The sequence below is a fragment of the Hypanus sabinus genome, chromosome 18 (genome assembly GCF_030144855.1).
Source record: "Hypanus sabinus isolate sHypSab1 chromosome 18, sHypSab1.hap1, whole genome shotgun sequence".
NCBI classification, from domain to species: domain Eukaryota; kingdom Metazoa; phylum Chordata; class Chondrichthyes; order Myliobatiformes; family Dasyatidae; genus Hypanus; species Hypanus sabinus.
This window is the reverse complement of record NC_082723.1, coordinates 65803117-65828349: the sequence shown is the minus strand read 5'-3', so window position 1 is coordinate 65828349 and position 25233 is coordinate 65803117. Positions and strand designations below refer to the sequence as shown.

The 25233-nt window shown below is 52.3% G+C and overlaps 1 protein-coding gene across 10 annotated transcripts in view; it reads left to right on the top strand.

Moving 5' to 3' along the window:
• Positions 1-25233, top strand: part of rimbp2b (RIMS binding protein 2b) — a 239296-nt gene that overhangs the window by 95554 nt on the left and 118509 nt on the right. Inside the window, exon 1 of one of the 10 annotated variants that reach the window (XM_059994580.1) lies at positions 8733-8834. The exons of the other annotated variants lie outside the window; for them this stretch is intronic. Within the exon in view, the coding sequence (XP_059850563.1) occupies positions 8808-8834 (27 nt within the window). The 5' untranslated portion in view covers positions 8733-8807. Of the gene's footprint in view, positions 1-8732; positions 8835-25233 lie in introns of those variants that run through there. 10 annotated transcript variants of the gene reach the window in all.

The window sequence follows — 25233 nt, the reverse complement described above, 5'->3', positions numbered from 1 at the left end:
TCCGTAGACGCTGCCCGACCTGCTGAGTTCCTCCTGCATTCTGCGTGTGGATTTCCAGCATCTGCAGATTTTCTCATAAATGTAAGGATTAGTTTTTCTTGTCACGTACATGGAAACATCCAGTGAATAGTGTCGATTGTGCCAAAGACGGAGTGTGCCAGGTGCATCTCCAAAGTGTCATCATGCTTCCAGTCCCCACGCATCCTGTCCACCACTTGCTAACCCGAACCCACGTGATTTTGGAGTGTGAGAGGAAACCCAGGCGGCCATGGGCGAACGCACAAACTGCTTACAGAGCGGCGGGAATTGAACCCCGAATGGCGATCGCTACCTTGAGACGGCATGGCAGCGTAGTGGCCAGCACAACGCTTTACAGTACAGGCGACCCCGGGTTCAATTCCTGCCACTGCCTCCGAGGAGTTTGTTCGTTCTCTCCGTGACCACGTGGGTTTCCTCCGGGTGCTCTGGTTTCCTCCCACAGTCCAAAGACGTACCAGTTAGAAGGTAAACTGGTCATTGTAACTTGTCCCCGGTTAGGCTAGTTGCCAGGTGGTGCTGCTCGAAGGGCCGGGGGGGGGGGGCCTATTTTGTGCCGTTTCTTAAGAAATAAATTTTTTAAATGGTTGTGTAAACTCCATGGGCTGAACGGCTCGATTCTGCTCCATTGCCTTATGGTCTCACAGTAAAGGGGTTGTGCTAACTGTGCTGCCCCTGTGGTCACCAGTGGCTAACGCTGGGGCTCCGTAGTCCAAATGACCACTCAAGTAAGTGGATCATTTTCCTTCCACATGGCTGGAATTATTTTAGTTTATTTTGTTTTAAGATACAGCACGGAACAGGCCCTACGACTGCACTGCCTGCAGCCCCCGATTTAATCCTAATCTAATCAGGAGACAGTGTATAATGACCAATTGACCTACTAACCGCTGTGTCTTCAGACTGTGGGAGAGAACCGGAGAAAGCCACAGGCTCCACGGCAGAACGTACAAACTCCGCCACTCCGAGCTGTAATAGCGTCACGCTATTGGCGGATTTGAGCTCTCGAGGGCGGTTGTGCGGGGATGCAAAGTGCAGGGAGGTTAGCTGAAGCTATGACTGTCACTGATGGGATCTGATTGGACTCCGAGATTTTTCCCTGCCTGATCTACCTTTCTCTTCACTTCATTAGAAAGTCCGCAAGGGAGGAGAGTGAGGCCGGACCAGATCCTATCCCATCAGTGTCCAGCCAGGATGGTCAGGTAAACACAGGACTCCAGACACACTCCTGGCTATGGTAGTGCATGGGATGGCCAGGACTGTATGTCAGAGCAGCAGGGCTGCACGCAAACGGGGATGTGCAGGGCAAGCAGGGGTAGCAATGGGGCATCTTGCAGCCGCGAGTGAGCAACGTGGACGGGAGTGACTAGGAGTGAGCAACGTGGAAGGGAGTGACTGGGTGTGAGTGACGTGGAAGGGAGTGACTGGGTGTGAGCGATGTGGAAGGGGGTGTCCAGGAGTGAGTGATGTGGACGAGCGTGACCGGGAGTGAGCAACGTGGACAGGAGTGACCGGGAGTGAGTGATGTGGACGAGCGTGACCGGGAGTGAGCGACATGGACAGGAGTGACCGGGAGTGAGTGACGAGGACGAGCGTGACCAGGAGTGAGTGACATGGACGGGTGTGACCAGGAGTGAGTGACATGGACGGGTGTGACTAGGAGTGAGTGACGTGGACAGGAGTGACTAGGAGTGAACGATGTGGACGGGAGTGACTGAGAGTGAACGATGTGGACGGGAGTGACTAGGAGTGAACGATGTGCACGGGAGTGACTGAGAGTGAGTGATGTGGACGGGAGTGACTGAGAGTGAACGATGTGGATGGGAGTGACTGAGAGTGAACGATGTGGACGGGAGTGAGTGAGCGACGTGGACGGGAGTGACTGAGAGTGAGTGATGTGGACGGGAGTGACTGAGAGTGAACGATGTGGACTGGAGTGACTGAGAGTGAACGATGTGGACGGGAGTGACTGAGAGTGAGTGATGTGGACGGGAGTGACTAGGAGTGAGCGATGTGGACGGGAGTGACTGAGAGTGAGTGATGTGGACGGGAGTGAGCAATGTGGATGGGTGTGACTGAGAGTGAGTGATGTGGACAGGAGTGAGTGATGTGGACGGGAGTGACTGAGAGTGAGTGATGTGGATGGGTGTGACTAGGAGTGAGCGATGTGGACGGGAGTGACTGAGAGTGAGTGATGTGGATGGGAGTGACTAGGAGTGAGCGATGTGGACGGGAGTGACTGAGAGTGAGTGACGTGGACGGGAGTGAGCGACGTGGACAGGAGTGACTGAGAGTGAGTGACGTGGACGGGAGTGAGCGATGTGGATGGGTGTGACTAGGAGTGAGCGATGTGGACGGGAGTGACTGAGAGTGAGTGATGTGGACGGGAGTGACTGAGAGTGAACGATGTGGACGGGAGTGACTGAGAGTGAACGATGTGGACGGGAGTGACTAGGAGTGAACGATGTGCACGGGAGTGACTGAGAGTGAGTGATGTGGACGGGAGTGACTGAGAGTGAACGATGTGGATGGGAGTGACTGAGAGTGAACGATGTGGACGGGAGTGAGTGAGCGACGTGGACGGGAGTGACTGAGAGTGAGTGATGTGGACGGGAGTGACTGAGAGTGAACGATGTGGACTGGAGTGACTGAGAGTGAACGATGTGGACGGGAGTGACTGAGAGTGAGTGATGTGGACGGGAGTGAGCAATGTGGATGGGTGTGACTGAGAGTGAGTGATGTGGACAGGAGTGAGTGATGTGGACGGGAGTGACTGAGAGTGAGTGATGTGGATGGGTGTGACTAGGAGTGAGCGATGTGGACGGGAGTGACTGAGAGTGAGTGATGTGGATGGGAGTGACTAGGAGTGAGCGATGTGGACGGGAGTGACTGAGAGTGAGTGACGTGGACGGGAGTGAGCGACGTGGACAGGAGTGACTGAGAGTGAGTGACGTGGACGGGAGTGAGCGATGTGGATGGGTGTGACTAGGAGTGAGCGATGTGGACGGGAGTGACTGAGAGTGAGTGATGTGGACGGGAGTGACTGAGAGTGAACGATGTGGACGGGAGTGACTAGGAGTGAGCGATGTGGACGGGAGTGACTAGGAGTGAGCGATGTGGACGGGAGTGACTGAGAGTGAGCGATGTGGACGGGAGTGACTGAGAGTGAACGATGTGGACGGGAGTGACTGAGAGTGAACGATGTGGACGGGAGTGACTGAGAGTGAGCGATGTGGACGGGAGTGAGTGATGTGGATGGGAGTGACTAGGAGTGAGCGATGTGGACGGGAGTGACTGAGAGTGAGCGATGTGGACGGGAGTGACTAGGAGTGAGCGATGTGGACGGGAGTGACTGAGAGTGAGTGACGTGGACGGGAGTGAGCGACGTGGACAGGAGTGACTGAGAGTGAGTGACGTGGACGGGAGTGAGCGATGTGGACGGGAGTGAGCGATGTGGACGGGAGTGAGCGATGTGGACGGGAGTGACTAGGAGTGAGCGATGTGGACGGGAGTGACTGAGAGTGAGCGATGTGGACGGGAGTGACTGAGAGTGAGTGATGTGGACGGGAGTGACTAGGAGTGAGCGATGTGGACGGGAGTGAGCGATGTGGACGGGAGTGAGCGATGTGGACGGGAGTGAGCGATGTGAACGGGAGTGACTAGGAGTGAGCGATGTGGACGGGAGTGACTGAGAGTGAGCGATGTGGACGGGAGTGACTGAGAGTGAGTGATGTGGACGGGAGTGACTGAGAGTGAGCGATGTGGACGGGAGTGACTGAGAGTGAGTGATGTGGACGGGAGTGACTGAGAGTGAGTGATGTGGACGGGAGTGACTAGGAGTGAGCGATGTGGACGGGAGTGACTAGGAGTGAGTGATGTGGACGGGAGTGACTAGGAGTGAGTGATGTGGACGGGAGTGACTGAGAGTGAGTGATGTGGACGGGAGTGACTGAGAGTGAGTGATGTGGACGGGAGTGACTGAGAGTGAGCGATGTGGACGGGAGTGACTGAGAGTGAACGATGTGGACGGGAGTGACTAGGAGTGAGTGATGTGGACGGGAGTGACTAGGAGTGAGCGATGTGGACGGGAGTGACTGAGAGTGAGCGATGTGGACGGGAGTGACTGAGAGTGAGTGATGTGGACGGGAGTGACTGAGAGTGAGTGATGTGGACGGGAGTGACTAGGAGTGAGCGATGTGGACGGGAGTGAGCGATGTGGACGGGAGTGAGCGACGTGGACAGGAGTGACTGAGAGTGAGTGACGTGGACGGGAGTGAGCGATGTGGACGGGAGTGACTGAGAGTGAGTGATGTGGACGGGAGTGACTGAGAGTGAGTGATGTGGACGGGAGTGACTAGGAGTGAGTGATGTGGACGGGAGTGACTAGGAGTGAGCGATGTGGACGGGAGTGAGCGACGTGGACAGGAGTGACTGAGAGTGAGTGACGTGGACGGGAGTGAGCGATGTGGACGGGAGTGACTGAGAGTGAGTGATGTGGACGGGAGTGACTGAGAGTGAGTGATGTGGACGGGAGTGACTAGGAGTGAGCGATGTGGACGGGAGTGACTGAGAGTGAGCGATGTGGACAGGAGTGACTGAGAGTGAGTGATGTGGATGGGTGTGACCAGGAGTGAGAGACATGGACGGGAGTGATTTGAATGGATGTGAGTGCATGTGCACTGTGCAGCCGTGTGTGAGTGATACAGATCGGTATGAGTGAATCAGACAGTTGTGAGTGGGTGGTTGATGCTGTCGGGTGTGAATGAATTGGACAGGTGTGGGTGAATCGGGCAGGTGTGAGCGGGTGTGGGCGAATCAGACAGGTGTGAGTGAATCGGGTGGGTGTGTCTGATGCAGAGGATTGTGGGAGATTTATAGGATCCACAGAGACTTGTTAGAAAGGGAATTTCTGGATTCAGAATTAACTCAGACGACAGAGGGTAGTACTGCTGCCAGCAATGACAAGTTTCTCTGTAGATCAGTGATATGAAACCAGATTCAGATTCTGGAGGGGACTTATTCTGGTTTGACGTCCGCAGACAGTGGTGTTCCACAGGGATCTCTGGTGCCGAGACCTCTGTTGGATGAAAATGTAGATGGGTGGGTCAGTAATGGTCAGCATGGTAGGGTAGCGGTTACTATGACACTTTACATCGGGGTTCAATTCCCACCGCTGTCTGTAATGGGTTTGTACGTTCTCCCCGTGACCGCGGGTTAGTTGTGGGGACTACGCTGGTGCCGGAACCATGGTGACGCTTGCGGGCTGTCCCCAGCACGTCCTCAGACTGTTCTGTTTGATGTACTTGTGACAAATAAAACTCATCTTTGAAATCCATCTTGAATCTAGTAAAATGGCAGACGATCGGTGCTCTTGTGGGTAGTGTAGGAGACTGGCAAAGATCAGTTGCAGATATGGGCGGGGAAATGGCAGGTGCAGTTTAATGCAGGCAAGCATGAGTTGTTGTACTTTGGGCAGTCAAATGTAACAGAAGAACGTACAGTGAAAGGCAGGACCCTTAAAACACCACTCCGCAACTTCCACCATCTTCATCGTGATCCTACCACCAAACACATCTTTACCTCTGCTTTCCACAGGGATTGCTGCCTCATTACCCCCCCCCCCCACTAATCTGCCTCCCAACATTCATCCCCGCAAGCAGCTTAAGTGCTACATCTGCCCCTACACTTCCTCCCTCACCTCCATGCAGGGCCCCAAACAGTCCTTCCAGGTGAGGCGACACTTCACCTGTGAGTCTGCTGGAGCTGACTGTCATGTCCGGTGCTCCCGATGCGGCCTCCTCTACAATGGACGACCGCCTCATGGAGCACCTCCACTCCTCCTGACAAAAGCCAAACATCGCAGTGGTGGCCAAACATTTCCATTACAATGCCTGTTCCCTTTCCGACATGTCGGTGCACGGCCTCCTCTTCTGCCACGATGAGGCCACCCTCAGGGTGGAGGAGCAACACCCCATATTCCATCTGGGGAGCCTCCAACCTGGTTTACTCCAACTTGGAGTAATTTTCCCCCTCCCCCTTCCCTCTTCTTCAATTCTTCATTCTAGCCTCTTACCTCTTCTTCTCATCTGCCTATCACCACCCCCAGGGGCCCGTCCTCCTTCCTATTCTCCCGTGGTCCACTCTCCTCTCCTATCAAATTTCTGATTCTCCTGCCCTTTATTTTTTCCACCAATCACCGCCCAGCCTCATTCCCCCCCCCCCCACCGCCCACCCACCTGGCTTCACCGACCACCGTCTGGCTTGTACTCGTTCCACTCCACCTATTTCTTAAAATTCTGGCATCTTCCCCTTTCATTTCCACTCCTGACGAAGGGTCTCAGCCTGAAATGTTGACAGTCGATTCATTTTTGTAGATGCTGCCTCCCCCTGCTCGGGACCCTGAACTGCGCTGGGGTCCAAGTCCACAGCTCCCCGAAAGAGGCCGCACTAGGCATTAGGGTGGCAATGGAGACGCACTTGCCTGCAGCAGGAAGTCCTGCTGCAGCGGTATACAATTCTGGTGCCATAAGACCATCAGGTATCGGAGCAGAATTAGGCCACTTGACCCATCGAGTCCCCTCTGTCATTTCATCATTTTCCCTCTCAGCCGCAGTCTTCTGCCTCCTCCCCGTATCCCTTTGTACCGGGACTAATCAAGAATCTATCAACCTCTGCCTTAAATATACCCAATGACTCGGCCTCCACAGCTGTCTGTGGCAATGAATTCCACAGATTCACCACTCTCTGGCTAAAGAAATTCCTCCTCACCTCTGTTCTAAATGGACATCCCTCTATTCTGAGGCTGTGCCCTCTGGTCCCAGACTCCCCCACATCCTCTCCACATCCACTCTATTGAGGCCTTTCAACATTTGATAGGTTTCAATGAGATTCCCCCCTCACTCTTCTGAATTCCAGTGAGTGCAGACCCAGAGCCATCAAACGCTCCTCATATGAGAAGCCTTTCATTCCTGGAATAACCCCCATGAACCCCCTTTGAATCCTCTCCAACGTCAGCACGTCCTTTCTTGGATAAGCGGGCCTGGGGCGGGATTGCTGAAGCTGTTCTGAACGTGGTGTTAAAGAGGCTGTCAGACGGACACACACCCATGTGAGCAGGCAGACAGTGAAGGAGTAGAGACTGTGCAGAGGCATTCAAGAGATCCCGCTTTACCGGAGGGGCTAACAGAAGGAAGGTGGGCTGGGGTAGGAGTGTGCTCACAGATGGACTGAGTGGTCACTGGGCCACACTTCGTCATTGAGGAGTGGGCAGGTTGTCGACATATCATTTCCTCCTACCGTCTCTCCGCTTTCCAAAGGGATCGCTCCCTCTGTGATTCCCTTGTCCATTCGTCCCTTCTCCTTCTCAGCCATTGTCCCTCAAGCGGCCAAGGTGCTGCACCTGCCCATTCACCTCCTCCCTCCCCTCCATTCAGGGCCCAACAGCACCTCCAGGTGAGGCAACACTTCTGCCCACCAAAAGTGGGACTTTCCGACGGCCAAACATTTCAGTTCTGACTCCCATTCCTGTCCCGACATGAGGCCACCCTCATCTTCTATTCCATCTGGGTAGCCTCCAGTGTGATGGCATGAACATCGATTTCTCCAACTTCTGGTACTTTTTTTGCCCCCTCCCTTTTCTCTCATCTTCAATTCCCCACTCTGGCCTCTCACCTCTTCTCCTCACCTGCCTATCACCTCTCCCGGTGCCCCTCCGCCTTGCCTTTCTGCCATGGTCCACTCTCCTCTCCTATCACATTCCTTCTTCTCCAGCCCTTTATCGTCCCCACTCACCCGGCTTCACCGATCTCCTTCCTCTCTCCCCACCTTTTCTATTCTGGCATCTTCCCCCTTTCTTTCCAGGCCTGGTGAAGGGTGTCAGCCTGAAACATCGACCGTTGATTCATTTCCATAGGCTCTGCCTGACCTGCGGAGTTCCTGCAGCGTTTTGTGTGTGTTGCCTCAGACTGTCAGCTGATGCTCTGAGACGGTTGTGCGGCGAGATCGGGCCTCGTGTGGGCAGGGAGGGAGAACAGTGCACGAGGCCTGGTGGTGGGGGCGCAGTTACGTGGAACGTCTGGAAGCGAACCTGCCTGGTTTGGGCAGATGTGTAAATGTTTCTCCTGCTGTTTCTTTAACGCTCCAGAGCACGTTGGACAGCATGCAGGTACCACGTTTAACCAGAATGTGTTAGTGAGATTCCTCTTGTTCGGAGGTGTGCTGTGTGTGCTAGACTGGCCTCGGCACAAACTGTGCCCTCCTCCTTTGCAAGTTTCATATCAAGCAAGTAGCAAATGTATACTTACTAATTTTACTCAGATGCAGTGTGGGATAGACCCTGCGGACCCTTCAGCCCAATGATTAAACTGACTACTAACCGGTACATCTTTCAACCATGGGAGGAGACCGGAGCACCCGGAGGAAACCCACACGGTCAAGGGGAGAACGTACAAACTCCTCACAGAGGACGGCAGAAATGAACTAACTCCCCATTCCCTCGTGGCCCGAGCTACGATAGAGTTGCTTTGACAACTATTTTACCCTGGCAACTAAGTCGAACGTTGCTGGGGGAAGCCAGTGGGGCCGGTGTCTGCCAATAGCCAAGAAACTCCTAGCTGATTTGGAGTCAGTGCCGGAAAGTGCTCACTTGTGCAAACTACCTACTCCGATGGCCCAGGGTGTTTACGGAAAGGAGACAGGGGACCAAACATGTGATTACGGCATGCACCGAAACTTGCAAAGGGGATGAATGCAGAGCTGAGCATCAGCGAGCGATGGCCGAGGAAGAGTCGCAATGGCTGGTTAGTATGCGCTTGTGCCTCCCGACATCGGGCTTGCGTCCCCCGATGATTGACAGCAGCCGCTCTCCCTTCGGCAAGAGGTGGAAGAGTCACACTCAACAATTCAGACAGTTTCTAACCATGCACTGTCAGATTTCACAAAGCAATGAACATTGCATCACGATTTTGGCCTCTATGCTCAGTCTATCTGTCTGTCTCTCTCTCTGTCTCTTTCTATCAATAGATCTCTCTCTACCTATCTATCTATTCATTTATTTGTTCGCCTTATTTATTTTTTATTATGATGTCACTGTAATTATGTTTAATATATTGCATTGTCCATCAGCCACCAGACAGTATGTCAGTGATATTAGACCCGATTCAGGAACTGCAATGGCTTTTAACTCTTTAGATTGCTCCCTGCATGATCATCCCCATTCAGGGGTGATCACCTCTTTCCAGTTGCCTCCCAGTCTGGGCTCATCCCCAATGTGGAAGTCATGTTTGCCCACATCGACCACCCAGAGAGTGAGTGAGTGTGTGAGTGAGTGAGTGAGTGAGTGAGTGTGTGTGTGAGTGTGTGAGACACACTCCTCCAGATGTGTTTCGATAGTGATCCATCGTTCAGTCACCTATTGCAGACGCACTTGTAGCACTCTGTGGCCAGAAGCCCTCCCCATATGTCCCATCCATCTGCCAGTACGCCACTGGCTCTTCCCATCCAAATGCAAGCATGCCAATGGCCAGCCTTCCCGTCCATCTGAAAGCATGCCAATGGCCAGCCTTCCCGTCCATCTGAAAGCATGCCATTGGCCAGCCTTCCCATCCAAATGCAAGCATGCCATTGGCCAGCCTTCCCGTCCATCTGAAAGCATGCCATTGGCCAGCCTTCCCCTCCATCTGAAAGCATGCCATTGGCCAGCCTTCCCATCCAAATGCAAGCATGCCATTGGCCACCCTTTCCGTCTGTCTGCAAGCATGCCATTGGCCAGCCTTCCCGTCCATCTGAAAGCATGCCATTGGCCAGCCTTTCCGTCCGTCTGCAAGCATGCCATTGGCCAGCCTTCCCATCCAAATGCAAGCATGCCATTGGCCAGCCTTTCCGTCCATCTGAAAGCATGCCATTGGCCAGCCTTTCCGTCCGTCTGCAAGCTTACCATTGCACAAATGAATTAGATGTAAGACAAGGCCACTCGACCTTTTGGGCCTTTTCCACCAACCATAGTATCAGAATTAGCCCATTCGAACCTGTTCTATCATTCCATCATGGCTGATTTATTATCCTTCTCAACCCCATTTTCCTGACTACTCCCCTTAACTTTTGACATCATGACTAATCAAGAGCTGATCGATATCTGCTTTAGATATACCCCAGTGACTTGGCCTCCACAGCCGTCCAAGGCATTAAATTCCACAGATTCACCACCCTCTGGCTAAAGAAATTCCTCCTCATTTCTGTTCTAAATGGACTTCCTCTGTTCCAAGTCTGTGCCCTCTGGTCCTAGACTACCCCACCACAGGAAACATCCTCTCCATATCCACTCTATCTGTGTCCTCTGGTCCTAGACTCCCCCACCATAGGAAACATCCTCTCCACATCCACTCTATCTGTGTCCTCTGGTCCCAGACTCCCCCACTATAGGAAACATCCTCTCCACATCCACTCTATCTGTGCCCTCTGGTCCCAGACTCCCCCACTATAGGAAACATCCTCTCCACATCCACTCTATCTGTGTCCTCTGGTCCTAGACTCCCCCACTATAGGAAACATCCTCTCCACATCCACTCTATCTGTGTCCTCTGGTCCTAGACTCCCCCACTATAGGAAATATCCTCTCCACATCCACTCTATCTGTGTCCTCTGGTCCCAGACTCCCCCACTATAGGAAACATCCTCTCCACATCCACTCTATCTGTGTCCTCTGGTCCTAGACTCCCTCAACTTAGGAAACATCCCCTCCACATCCACTCTATCTGTGTCCTCTGGTCCTAGACTCCCCCACTATAGGAAACATCCTCTCTACATCCACTCTATCTGTGTCCTCTGGTCCCAGACTCCCCCACTATAGGAAACATCCTCTCCACATCCACTCTATCTGTGTCCTCTGGTCCCAGACTCCCCCACTATAGGAAACATCCTCTCCACATCCACTCTATCTGTGTCCTCTGGTCCTAGACTCCCCTACCTTAGGAAACATCCCCTCCACATCCACTCTATCTGTGTCCTCTGGTCCTAGACTCCCCTACCTTAGGAAACATCCCCTCCACATCCACTCTATCTGTGTCCTCTGGTCCTAGACTCCCAAACTATAGGAAACATCCTCTCCACATCCGCTCTATCTGTGCCCTCTGGTCCTAGACTCCCCCACTATAGGAAACATCCTCTCCACATCCACTCTATCTGTGTCCTCTGGTCCTAGACTCACCCACTATAGGAAACATACTCTCCATATCCACTATCTGTGTCCTCTAGTCCTAGACTCCCCCACTATAGGAAACATCCTCTCCACATCCACTCTATCTGTGTCCTCTGGTCCCAGACTCCCCCACTATAGGAAACATCCTCTCCACATCCACTCTATCTGTGCCCTCTGGTCCTAAACTCCCCCACCATAGGAAACATCCTCTCCACATCCACTCTATCTGTGTCCTCTGGTCCTAGACTCCCTCAGCTTAGGAAACATCCCCTCCACATCCACTCTATCTGTGTCCTCTGGTCCTAGACTCCCCCACTATAGGAAACATCCTCTCCACATCCGCTCTATCTGTGCCCTCTGGTCCTAGACTCCCCCACCATAGGAAACATCCTCTCCACATCCGCTCTATCTGTGTCCTCTGGTCCTAGACTCCCCCACTATAGGAAACATCCTCTCCACATCCACTCTATCTGTGTCGTCTGGTCCTAGACTCCCTCACCTTAGGAAACATCCTCTCCACATCCACTCTATCTGTGTCCTCTGGTCCTTACTCACCCACTATAGGAAACATCCTCTCTACTTCCATTCTATCTGTGTCCTCTGGTCCTAGACTCACCCACTATAGGAAACATCCTCTCTACATCCACTCTATCTGTGTCCTCTGGTCCTAGACTCCCCCACTATAGGAAACATCCTCTCCACATCCACTCTATCTGTGTCCTCTGGTCCTAGACTCCCTCACCTTAGGAAACATCCCCTCCACATCCACTCTATCTGTGTCCTCTGGTCCTAGACTCCCCCACTATAGGAAACATCCTCTCCACATCCACTCTATCTGTGCCCTCTGGTCCTAGACTCCCCCACCATAGGAAACATCCTCTCCACATCCACTCTATCTGTGTCCTCTGGTCCTAGACTCTCCCACTATAGGAAACATCCACTCCACATCCACTCTATCTGTGTCCTCTGGTCCTAGACTCCCCCACCAGAGGAAACATCCTCTCCACATCCACGCAATCTGTGTCCTCTGGTCCTAGACTCCCTCACCTTAGGAAACTTCCTCTCCACATCCACTCTATCTGTGTCCTCTGGTCCTAGACTCCCCCACTATAGGAAACATCCTCTCCACATCCACTCTTTCTGTGTCCTCTGGCCCTAGACTCCCCCACTATAGGAAACATCCTCTCCACATCCACTCTATCTCTGTCCTCTGGTCCTAGACTCTCCCAATATAGGAAACATCCTCTCCACATCCACTCTATCTGCGTCCTCTGGTCCTAGACTGACCCACTATAGGAAACATCCTCTCTATCTGTGTCCTCTGGTCCCAGACTCCCCCACTATAGGAAACATCCTCTCCACATCCACTCTATCTGTGTCCTCTGGTCCCAGACTCCCCCACTATAGGAAACATCCACTCCACATCCACTCTATCTGTGTCCTCTGGTCCTAGACTCCCTCACCTTAGGAAACATCCCCTCCACATCCACTCTATCTGTGTCCTCTGGTCCTAGACTCCCCCACTATAGGAAACATCCACTCCACATCCGCTCTATCTGTGCCCTCTGGTCCTAGACTCCCCCACTATAGGAAACATCCTCTCCACATCCGCTCTATCTGTGTCCTCTGGTCCTTGACTCACCCACTATAGGAAACATCCTCTCCACATCCACTATCTGTGTCCTCTGGTCCTAGACTCCCTCACCTTAGGAAACATCCCCTCCACATCCACTCTATCTGTGTCCTCTGGTCCTAGACTCCCCCACTATAGGAAACATCCTCTCTACATCCACTCTATCTGTGTCCTCTGGTCCCAGACTCCCCCACTATAGGAAACATCCTCTCCACATCCACTCTATCTGTGTCCTCTGGTCCCAGACTCCCCCACTATAGGAAACATCCTCTCCACATCCACTCTATCTGTGTCCTCTGGTCCTAGACTCCCCTACCTTAGGAAACATCCCCTCCACATCCACTCTATCTGTGTCCTCTGGTCCTAGACTCCCCTACCTTAGGAAACATCCCCTCCACATCCACTCTATCTGTGTCCTCTGGTCCTAGACTCCCAAACTATAGGAAACATCCTCTCCACATCCGCTCTATCTGTGCCCTCTGGTCCTAGACTCCCCCACTATAGGAAACATCCTCTCCACATCCACTCTATCTGTGTCCTCTGGTCCTAGACTCACCCACTATAGGAAACATCCTCTCCACATCCACTATCTGTGTCCTCTAGTCCTAGACTCCCCCACTATAGGAAACATCCTCTCCACATCCACTCTATCTGTGTCCTCTGGTCCCAGACTCCCCCACTATAGAAAACATCCTCTCCACATCCACTCTATCTGTGCCCTCTGGTCCTAGACTCCCCCACCATAGGAAACATCCTCTCCACATCCACTCTATCTGTGTCCTCTGGTCCTAGACTCCCTCAGCTTAGGAAACATCCCCTCCACATCCACTCTATCTGTGTCCTCTGGTCCTAGACTCCCCTACCTTAGGAAACATCCCCTCCACATCCACTCTATCTGTGTCCTCTGGTCCTAGACTCCCAAACTATAGGAAACATCCTCTCCACATCCGCTCTATCTGTGCCCTCTGGTCCTAGACTCCCCCACTATAGGAAACATCCTCTCCACATCCACTCTATCTGTGTCCTCTGGTCCTAGACTCACCCACTATAGGAAACATCCTCTCCATATCCACTATCTGTGTCCTCTAGTCCTAGACTCCCCCACTATAGGAAACATCCTCTCCACATCCACTCTATCTGTGTCCTCTGGTCCCAGACTCCCCCACTATAGGAAACATCCTCTCCACATCCACTCTATCTGTGCCCTCTGGTCCTAGACTCCCCCACCATAGGAAACATCCTCTCCTCATCCACTCTATCTGTGTCCTCTGGTCCTAGACTCCCTCAGCTTAGGAAACATCCCCTCCACATCCACTCTATCTGTGTCCTCTGGTCCTAGACTCCCCCACTATAGGAAACATCCTCTCCACATCCGCTCTATCTGTGCCCTCTGGTCCTAGACTCCCCCACCATAGGAAACATCCTCTCCACATCCGCTCTATCTGTGTCCTCTGGTCCTAGACTCCCCCACTATAGGAAACATCCTCTCCACATCCACTCTATCTGTGTCGTCTGGTCCTAGACTCCCTCACCTTAGGAAACATCCTCTCCACATCCACTCTATCTGTGTCCTCTGGTCCTTACTCACCCACTATAGGAAACATCCTCTCTACATCCATTCTATCTGTGTCCTCTGGTCCTAGACTCACCCACTATAGGAAACATCCTCTCTACATCCACTCTATCTGTGTCCTCTGGTCCTAGACTCCCCCACTATAGGAAACATCCTCTCCACATCCACTCTATCTGTGTCCTCTGGTCCTAGACTCCCTCACCTTAGGAAACATCCCCTCCACATCCACTCTATCTGTGTCCTCTGGTCCTAGACTCCCCCACTATAGGAAACATCCTCTCCACATCCACTCTATCTGTGCCCTCTGGTCCTAGACTCCCCCACCATAGGAAACATCCTCTCCACATCCACTCTATCTGTGTCCTCTGGTCCTAGACTCTCCCACTATAGGAAACATCCACTCCACATCCACTCTATCTGTGTCCTCTGGTCCTAGACTCCCCCACCAGAGGAAACATCCTCTCCACATCCACGCTATCTGTGTCCTCTGGTCCTAGACTCCCTCACCTTAGGAAACTTCCTCTCCACATCCACTCTATCTGTGTCCTCTGGTCCTAGACTCCCCCACTATAGGAAACATCCTCTCCACATCCACTCTTTCTTTGTCCTCTGGCCCTAGACTCCCCCACTATAGGAAACATCCTCTCCACATCCACTCTATCTCTGTCCTCTGGTCCTAGACTCTCCCAATATAGGAAACATCCTCTCCACATCCACTCTATCTGCGTCCTCTGGTCCTAGACTGACCCACTATAGGAAACATCCTCTCTATCTGTGTCCTCTGGTCCCAGACTCCCCCACTATATGAAACATCCTCTCCACATCCACTCTATCTGTGTCCTCTGGTCCCAGACTCCCCCACTATAGGAAACATCCACTCCACATCCACTCTATCTGTGTCCTCTGGTCCTAGACTCCCTCACCTTAGGAAACATCCCCTCCACATCCACTCTATCTGTGTCCTCTGGTCCTAGACTCCCCCACTATAGGAAACATCCACTCCACATCCGCTCTATCTGTGCCCTCTGGTCCTAGACTCCCCCACTATAGGAAACATCCTCTCCACATCCGCTCTATCTGTGTCCTCTGGTCCTAGACTCACCCACTATAGGAAACATCCTCTCCACATCCACTATCTGTGTCCTCTGGTCCTAGACTCCCTCACCTTAGGAAACATCCCCTCCACATCCACTCTATCTGTGTCCTCTGGTCCTAGACTCCCCCACTATAGGAAACATCCTCTCCACATCCACTCTATCTGTGTCCTCTGGTCCTAGACTCCCCCACCAGAGGAAACATCCTCTCCACATCCACTCTATCTGTGCCCTCTGGTCCTAGACTCCCCCACCATAGGAAACATCCTCTCCACATCCACTCTATCTGTGTCCTCTGGTCCTAGACTCCCTCAACTTAGGAAACATCCCCTCCACATCCACTCTATCTGTGTCCTCTGGTCCTAGACTCCCCCACTATAGGAAACATCCTCTCTACATCCACTCTATCTGTGTCCTCTGGTCCCAGACTCCCCCACTATAGGAAACATCCTCTCCACATCCACTCTATCTGTGTCCTCTGGTCCCAGACTCCCCCACTATAGGAAACATCCTCTCCACATCCACTCTATCTGTGTCCTCTGGTCCTAGACTCCCCTACCTTAGGAAACATCCCCTCCACATCCACTCTATCTGTGTCCTCTGGTCCTAGACTCCCCTACCTTAGGAAACATCCCCTCCACATCCACTCTATCTGTGTCCTCTGGTCCTAGACTCCCAAACTATAGGAAACATCCTCTCCACATCCGCTCTATCTGTGCCCTCTGGTCCTAGACTCCCCCACTATAGGAAACATCCTCTCCACATCCACTCTATCTGTGTCCTCTGGTCCTAGACTCACCCACTATAGGAAACATCCTCTCCACATCCACTATCTGTGTCCTCTAGTCCTAGACTCCCCCACTATAGGAAACATCCTCTCCACATCCACTCTATCTGTGTCCTCTGGTCCCAGACTCCCCCACTATAGGAAACATCCTCTCCACATCCACTCTATCTGTGCCCTCTGGTCCTAGACTCCCCCACCATAGGAAACATCCTCTCCACATCCACTCTATCTGTGTCCTCTGGTCCTAGACTCCCTCAGCTTAGGAAACATCCCCTCCACATCCACTCTATCTGTGTCCTCTGGTCCTAGACTCCCCCACTATAGGAAACATCCTCTCCACATCCGCTCTATCTGTGCCCTCTGGTCCTAGACTCCCCCACCATAGGAAACATCCTCTCCACATCCGCTCTATCTGTGTCCTCTGGTCCCAGACTCCCCCACTATAGGAAACATCCTCTCCACATCCACTCTATCTGTGTCCTCTGGTCCTAGACTCACCCACTATAGGAAACATCATCTCCACATCCACTCTATCTGTGTCCTCTGGTCCTAGACTCCCTCAGCTTAGGAAACATCCCCTCCACATCCACTCTATCTGTGTCCTCTGGTCCTAGACTCCTTCAACTTAGGAAACATCCCCTCCACATCCACTCTATCTGTGTCCTCTGGTCCTAGACTCCCCCACTATAGGAAACATCCTCTCTACATCCACTCTATCTGTGTCCTCTGGTCCCAGACTCCCCCACTATAGGAAACATCCTCTCCACATCCACTCTATCTGTGTCCTCTGGTCCCAGACTCCCCCACTATAGGAAACATCCTCTCCACATCCACTCTATCTGTGTCCTCTGGTCCTAGACTCCCCTACCTTAGGAAACATCCCCTCCACATCCACTCTATCTGTGTCCTCTGGTCCTAGACTCCCCTACCTTAGGAAACATCCCCTCCACATCCACTCTATCTGTGTCCTCTGGTCCTAGACTCCCAAACTATAGGAAACATCCTCTCCACATCCGCTCTATCTGTGCCCTCTGGTCCTAGACTCCCCCACTATAGGAAACATCCTCTCCACATCCACTCTATCTGTGTCCTCTGGTCCTAGACTCACCCACTATAGGAAACATCCTCTCCACATCCACTATCTGTGTCCTCTAGTCCTAGACTCCCCCACTATAGGAAACATCCTCTCCACATCCACTCTATCTGTGTCCTCTGGTCCCAGACTCCCCCACTATAGGAAACATCCTCTCCACATCCACTCTATCTGTGCCCTCTGGTCCTAGACTCCCCCACTATAGGAAACATCCTCTCCACATCCACTCTTTCTGTGTCCCCTGGTCCTAGACTCCCCCACTATAGGAAACATCCTCTCCACATCCACTCTATCTGTGTCCCCTGGTCCTAGACTCCCCCACTATAGGAAACATCCTCTCCACATCCACTCTATCTGTGTCCTCTGGTCCTAGACTCCCTCACCTTAGGAAACATCCCCTCCACATCCACTCTATCTGTGTCCTCTAGTCCTAGACTCCCCCACTATAGGAAACATCCTCTCCACATCCACTCTATCTGTGTCCTCTGGTCCTAGACTCCCCCACTATAGGAAACATCCTCTCCACATCCACTCTATCTGTGTCCTCTGGTCCTAGACTCCCCCACCAGAGGAAACATCCTCTCCACATCCACTCTATCTGTGTCGTCTGGTCCTAGACTCCCTCACCTTAGGAAACATCCTCTCCACATCCACTCTATCTGTGTCCTCTGGTCCTAGACTCCCCCACTATAGGAAACATCCTCTCCACATCCACTCTATCTGTGTCCTCTGGTCCTAGACTCCCTCACCTTAGGAAACATCCCCTCCACATCCACTCTATCTGTGTCCTCTGGTCCTAGACTCCCCCACTATAGGAAACATCCTCTCCACATCCACTCTATCTGTGCCCTCTGGTCCTAGACTCCCCCACCATAGGAAACATCCTCTCCACATCCACTCTATCTGTGTCCTCTGGTCCTAGACTCTCCCACTATAGGAAACATCCACTCCACATCCACTCTATCTGTGTCCTCTGGTCCTAGACTCCCCCACCAGAGGAAACATCCTCTCCACATCCACGCTATCTTTGTCCTCTGGTCCTAGACTCCCTCACCTTAGGAAACTTCCTCTCCACATCCACTCTATCTGTGTCCTCTGGTCCTAGACTCCCCCACTATAGGAAACATCCTCTCCACATCCACTCTTTCTGTGTCCTCTGGCCCTAGACTCCCCCACTATAGGAAACATCCTCTCCACATCCACTCTATCTCTGTCCTCTGGTCCTAGACTCTCCCAATATAGGAAACATCCTCTCCACATCCACTCTATCTGCGTCCTCTGGTCCTAGACTCACCCACTATAGGAAACATCCTCTCTATCTGTGTCCTCTGGTCCCAGACTCCCCCACTATAGGAAACATCCTCTCCACATCCACTCTATCTCTGTCCTCTGGTCCTAGACTCCCTCACCTTAGGAAACATCCCCTCCACATCCACTCTATCTGTGTCCTCTGGTCCTAGACTCCCCCACTATAGGAAACATCCACTCCACATCCGCTCTATCTGTGCCCTCTGGTCCTTGACTCACCCACTATAGGAAACATCCTCTCCACATCCACTATCTGTGTCCTCTGGTCCTAGACTCCCTCACCTTAGGAAACATCCCCTCCACATCCACTCTATCTGTGTCCTCTGGTCCTAGACTCCCCCACTATAGGAAACATCCTCTCCACATCCACTCTATCTGTGTCCTCTGGTCCTAGACTCCCCCACCAGAGGAAACATCCTCTCCACATCCACTCTATCTGTGCCCTCTGGTCCTAGACTCCCCCACCATAGGAAACATCCTCTCCACATCCACTCTATCTGTGTCCTCTGGTCCTAGACTCCCTCAGCTTAGGAAACATCCCCTCCAGATCCACTCTATCTGTGTCCTCTGGTCCTAGACTCCCCCACTATAGGAAACATCCTCTCCACATCCACTCTATCTGTGTCCTCTGGTCCTAGACTCCCCCACTATAGGAAACATCCTCTCCACATCCACTCTATCTGTGTCCTCTGGTCCTAGACTCCCCCACTATAGGAAACATCCTCTCCACATCCACTCTATCTGTGTCCTCTGGTCCCAGACTCCCCCACTATAGGAAACATCCTCTCCACATCCACTCTATCTGTGCCCTCTGGTCCTAGACACCCCCACCATAGGAAACATCCTCTCCACATCCACTCTATCTGTGTCCTCTGGTCCTAGACTCCCTCAGCTTAGGAAACATCCCCTCCACATCCACTCTATCTGTGTCCTCTGGTCCTAGACTCCCCCACTATAGGAAACATCCTCTCCACATCCGCTCTATCTGTGCCCTCTGGTCCTAGACTCCCCCACCATAGGAAACATCCTCTCCACATCCGCTCTATCTGTGTCCTCTGGTCCTAGACTCCCCCAATATAGGAAACATCCTCTCCACATCCACTCTATCTGTGTCGTCTGGTCCTAGACTCCCTCACCTTAGGAAACATCCTCTCCACATCCACTCTATCTGTGTCCTCTGGTCCTTACTCACCCACTATAGGAAACATCCTCTCTACATCCATTCTATCTGTGTCCTCTGGTCCTAGACTCACCCACTATAGGAAACATCCTCTCTACATCCACTCTATCTGTGTCCTCTGGTCCTAGACTCCCCCACTATAGGAAACATCCTCTCCACATCCACTCTATCTGTGTCCTCTGGTCCTAGACTCCCTCACCTTAGGAAACATCCCCTCCACATCCACTCTATCTGTGTCCTCTGGTCCTAGACTCCCCCACTATAGGAAACATCCTCTCCACATCCACTCTATCTGTGCCCTCTGGTCCTAGACTCCCCCACCATAGGAAACATCCTCTCCACATCCACTCTATCTGTGTCCTCTGGTCCTAGACTCTCCCACTATAGGAAACATCCACTCCACATCCACTCTATCTGTGTCCTCTGGTCCTAGACTCCCCCACCAGAGGAAACATCCTCTCCACATCCACGCTATCTGTGTCCTCTGGTCCTAGACTCCCTCACCTTAGGAAACTTCCTCTCCACATCCACTCTATCTGTGTCCTCTGGTCCTAGACTCCCCCACTATAGGAAACATCCTCTCCACATCCACTCTTTCTTTGTCCTCTGGCCCTAGACTCCCCCACTATAGGAAACATCCTCTCCACATCCACTCTATCTCTGTCCTCTGGTCCTAGACTCTCCCAATATAGGAAACATCCTCTCCACATCCACTCTATCTGCGTCCTCTGGTCCTAGACTGACCCACTATAGGAAACATCCTCTCTATCTGTGTCCTCTGGTCCCAGACTCCCCCACTATAGGAAACATCCTCTCCACATCCACTCTATCTGTGTCCTCTGGTCCCAGACTCCCCCACTATAGGAAACATCCACTCCACATCCACTCTATCTGTGTCCTCTGGTCCTAGACTCCCTCACCTTAGGAAACATCCCCTCCACATCCACTCTATCTGTGTCCTCTGGTCCTAGACTCCCCCACTATAGGAAACATCCACTCCACATCCGCTCTATCTGTGCCCTCTGGTCCTAGACTCCCCCACTATAGGAAACATCCTCTCCACATCCGCTCTATCTGTGTCCTCTGGTCCTTGACTCACCCACTATAGGAAACATCCTCTCCACATCCACTATCTGTGTCCTCTGGTCCTAGACTCCCTCACCTTAGGAAACATCCCCTCCACATCCACTCTATCTGTGTCCTCTGGTCCTAGACTCCCCCACTATAGGAAACATCCTCTCCACATCCACTCTATCTGTGTCCTCTGGTCCTAGACTCCCCCACCAGAGGAAACATCCTCTCCACATCCACTCTATCTGTGCCCTCTGGTCCTAGACTCCCCCACCATAGGAAACATCCTCTCCACATCCACTCTATCTGTGTCCTCTGGTCCTAGACTCCCTCAACTTAGGAAACATCCCCTCCACATCCACTCTATCTGTGTCCTCTGGTCCTAGACTCCCCCACTATAGGAAACATCCTCTCTACATCCACTCTATCTGTGTCCTCTGGTCCCAGACTCCCCCACTATAGGAAACATCCTCTCCACATCCACTCTATCTGTGTCCTCTGGTCCCAGACTCCCCCACTATAGGAAACATCCTCTCCACATCCACTCTATCTGTGTCCTCTGGTCCTAGACTCCCCTACCTTAGGAAACATCCCCTCCACATCCACTCTATCTGTGTCCTCTGGTCCTAGACTCCCCTACCTTAGGAAACATCCCCTCCACATCCACTCTATCTGTGTCCTCTGGTCCTAGACTCCCAAACTATAGGAAACATCCTCTCCACATCCGCTCTATCTGTGCCCTCTGGTCCTAGACTCCCCCACTATAGGAAACATCCTCTCCACATCCACTCTATCTGTGTCCTCTGGTCCTAGACTCACCCACTATAGGAAACATCCTCTCCACATCCACTCTATCTGTGTCCTCTGGTCCTAGACTCACCCACTATAGGAAACATCCTCTCCACATCCACTCTATCTGTGTCCTCTGGTCCTAGACTCCCTCAGCTTAGGAAACATCCCCTCCACATCCACTCTATCTGTGTCCTCTGGTCCTAGACTCCTTCAACTTAGGAAACATCCCCTCCACATCCACTCTATCTGTGTCCTCTGGTCCTAGACTCCCCCACTATAGGAAACATCCTCTCTACATCCACTCTATCTGTGTCCTCTGGTCCCAGACTCCCCCACTATAGGAAACATCCTCTCCACATCCACTCTATCTGTGTCCTCTGGTCCCAGACTCCCCCACTATAGGAAACATCCTCTCCACATCCACTCTATCTGTGTCCTCTGGTCCTAGACTCCCCCACTATAGGAAACATCCTCTCCACATCCACGCTATCTGTGTCCTCTGGTCCTAGACTCCCTCACCTTAGGAAACTTCCTCTCCACATCCACTCTATCTGTGTCCTCTGGTCCTAGACTCCCCCACTATAGGAAACATCCTCTCCACATCCACTCTTTCTTTGTCCTCTGGCCCTAGACTCCCCCACTATAGGAAACATCCTCTCCACATCCACTCTATCTCTGTCCTCTGGTCCTAGACTCTCCCAATATAGGAAACATCCTCTCCACATCCACTCTATCTGCGTCCTCTGGTCCTAGACTGACCCACTATAGGAAACATCCTCTCTATCTGTGTCCTCTGGTCCCAGACTCCCCCACTATAGGAAACATCCTCTCCACATCCACTCTATCTGTGTCCTCTGGTCCCAGACTCCCCCACTATAGGAAACATCCACTCCACATCCACTCTATCTGTGTCCTCTGGTCCTAGACTCCCTCACCTTAGGAAACATCCCCTCCACATCCACTCTATCTGTGTCCTCTGGTCCTAGACTCCCCCACTATAGGAAACATCCACTCCACATCCGCTCTATCTGTGCCCTCTGGTCCTAGACTCCCCCACTATAGGAAACATCCTCTCCACATCCGCTCTATCTGTGTCCTCTGGTCCTTGACTCACCCACTATAGGAAACATCCTCTCCACATCCACTATCTGTGTCCTCTGGTCCTAGACTCCCTCACCTTAGGAAACATCCCCTCCACATCCACTCTATCTGTGTCCTCTGGTCCTAGACTCCCCCACTATAGGAAACATCCTCTCCACATCCACTCTATCTGTGTCCTCTGGTCCTAGACTCCCCCACCAGAGGAAACATCCTCTCCACATCCACTCTATCTGTGCCCTCTGGTCCTAGACTCCCCCACCATAGGAAACATCCTCTCCACATCCACTCTATCTGTGTCCTCTGGTCCTAGACTCCCTCAACTTAGGAAACATCCCCTCCACATCCACTCTATCTGTGTCCTCTGGTCCTAGACTCCCCCACTATAGGAAACATCCTCTCTACATCCACTCTATCTGTGTCCTCTGGTCCCAGACTCCCCCACTATAGGAAACATCCTCTCCACATCCACTCTATCTGTGTCCTCTGGTCCCAGACTCCCCCACTATAGGAAACATCCTCTCCACATCCACTCTATCTGTGTCCTCTGGTCCTAGACTCCCCTACCTTAGGAAACATCCCCTCCACATCCACTCTATCTGTGTCCTCTGGTCCTAGACTCCCCTACCTTAGGAAACATCCCCTCCACATCCACTCTATCTGTGTCCTCTGGTCCTAGACTCCCAAACTATAGGAAACATCCTCTCCACATCCGCTCTATCTGTGCCCTCTGGTCCTAGACTCCCCCCACTATAGGAAACATCCTCTCCACATCCACTCTATCTGTGTCCTCTGGTCCTAGACTCACCCACTATAGGAAACATCCTCTCCACATCCACTATCTGTGTCCTCTAGTCCTAGACTCCCCCACTTAGGAAACATCCTCTCCACATCCACTCTATCTGTGTCCTCTGGTCCCAGACTCCCCCACTATAGGAAACATCCTCTCCACATCCACTCTATCTGTGCCCTCTGGTCCTAGACTCCCCCACCATAGGAAACATCCTCTCCACATCCACTCTATCTGTGTCCTCTGGTCCTAGACTCCCTCAGCTTAGGAAACATCCCCTCCACATCCACTCTATCTGTGTCCTCTGGTCCTAGACTCCCCACTATAGGAAACATCCTCTCCACATCCGCTCTATCTGTGCCCTCTGGTCCTAGACTCCCCCACCATAGGAAACATCCTCTCCACATCCGCTCTATCTGTGTCCTCTGGTCCCAGACTCCCCCCACTATAGGAAACATCCTCTCCACATCCACTCTATCTGTGTCCTCTGGTCCTAGACTCACCCACTATAGGAAACATCCTCTCCACATCCACTCTATCTGTGTCCTCTGGTCCTAGACTCCCTCAGCTTAGGAAACATCCCCTCCACATCCACTCTATCTGTGTCCTCTGGTCCTAGACTCCTTCAACTTAGGAAACATCCCCTCCACATCCACTCTATCTGTGTCCTCTGGTCCTAGACTCCCCCACTATAGGAAACATCCTCTCTACATCCACTCTATCTGTGTCCTCTGGTCCCAGACTCCCCCACTATAGGAAACATCCTCTCCACATCCACTCTATCTGTGTCCTCTGGTCCCAGACTCCCCCCACTATAGGAAACATCCTCTCCACATCCACTCTATCTGTGTCCTCTGGTCCTAGACTCCCCTACCTTAGGAAACATCCCCTCCACATCCACTCTATCTGTGTCCTCTGGTCCTAGACTCCCCTACCTTAGGAAACATCCCCTCCACATCCACTCTATCTGTGTCCTCTGGTCCTAGACTCCCAAACTATAGGAAACATCCTCTCCACATCCGCTCTATCTGTGCCCTCTGGTCCTAGACTCCCCCACTATAGGAAACATCCTCTCCACATCCACTCTATCTGTGTCCTCTGGTCCTAGACTCACCCACTATAGGAAACATCCTCTCCACATCCACTATCTGTGTCCTCTAGTCCTAGACTCCCCCACTATAGGAAACATCCTCTCCACATCCACTCTATCTGTGTCCTCTGGTCCCAGACTCCCCCCACTATAGGAAACATCCTCTCCACATCCACTCTTTCTGTGTCCCCTGGTCCTAGACTCCCCCACTATAGGAAACATCCTCTCCACATCCACTCTATCTGTGTCCCCTGGTCCTAGACTCCCCCCACTATAGGAAACATCCTCTCCACATCCACTCTATCTGTGTCCTCTGGTCCTAGACTCCCTCACCTTAGGAAACATCCCCTCCACATCCACTCTATCTGTGTCCTCTAGTCCTAGACTCCCCCACTATAGGAAACATCCTCTCCACATCCACTCTATCTGTGTCCTCTGGTCCTAGACTCCCCCACTATAGGAAACATCCTCTCCACATCCACTCTATCTGTGTC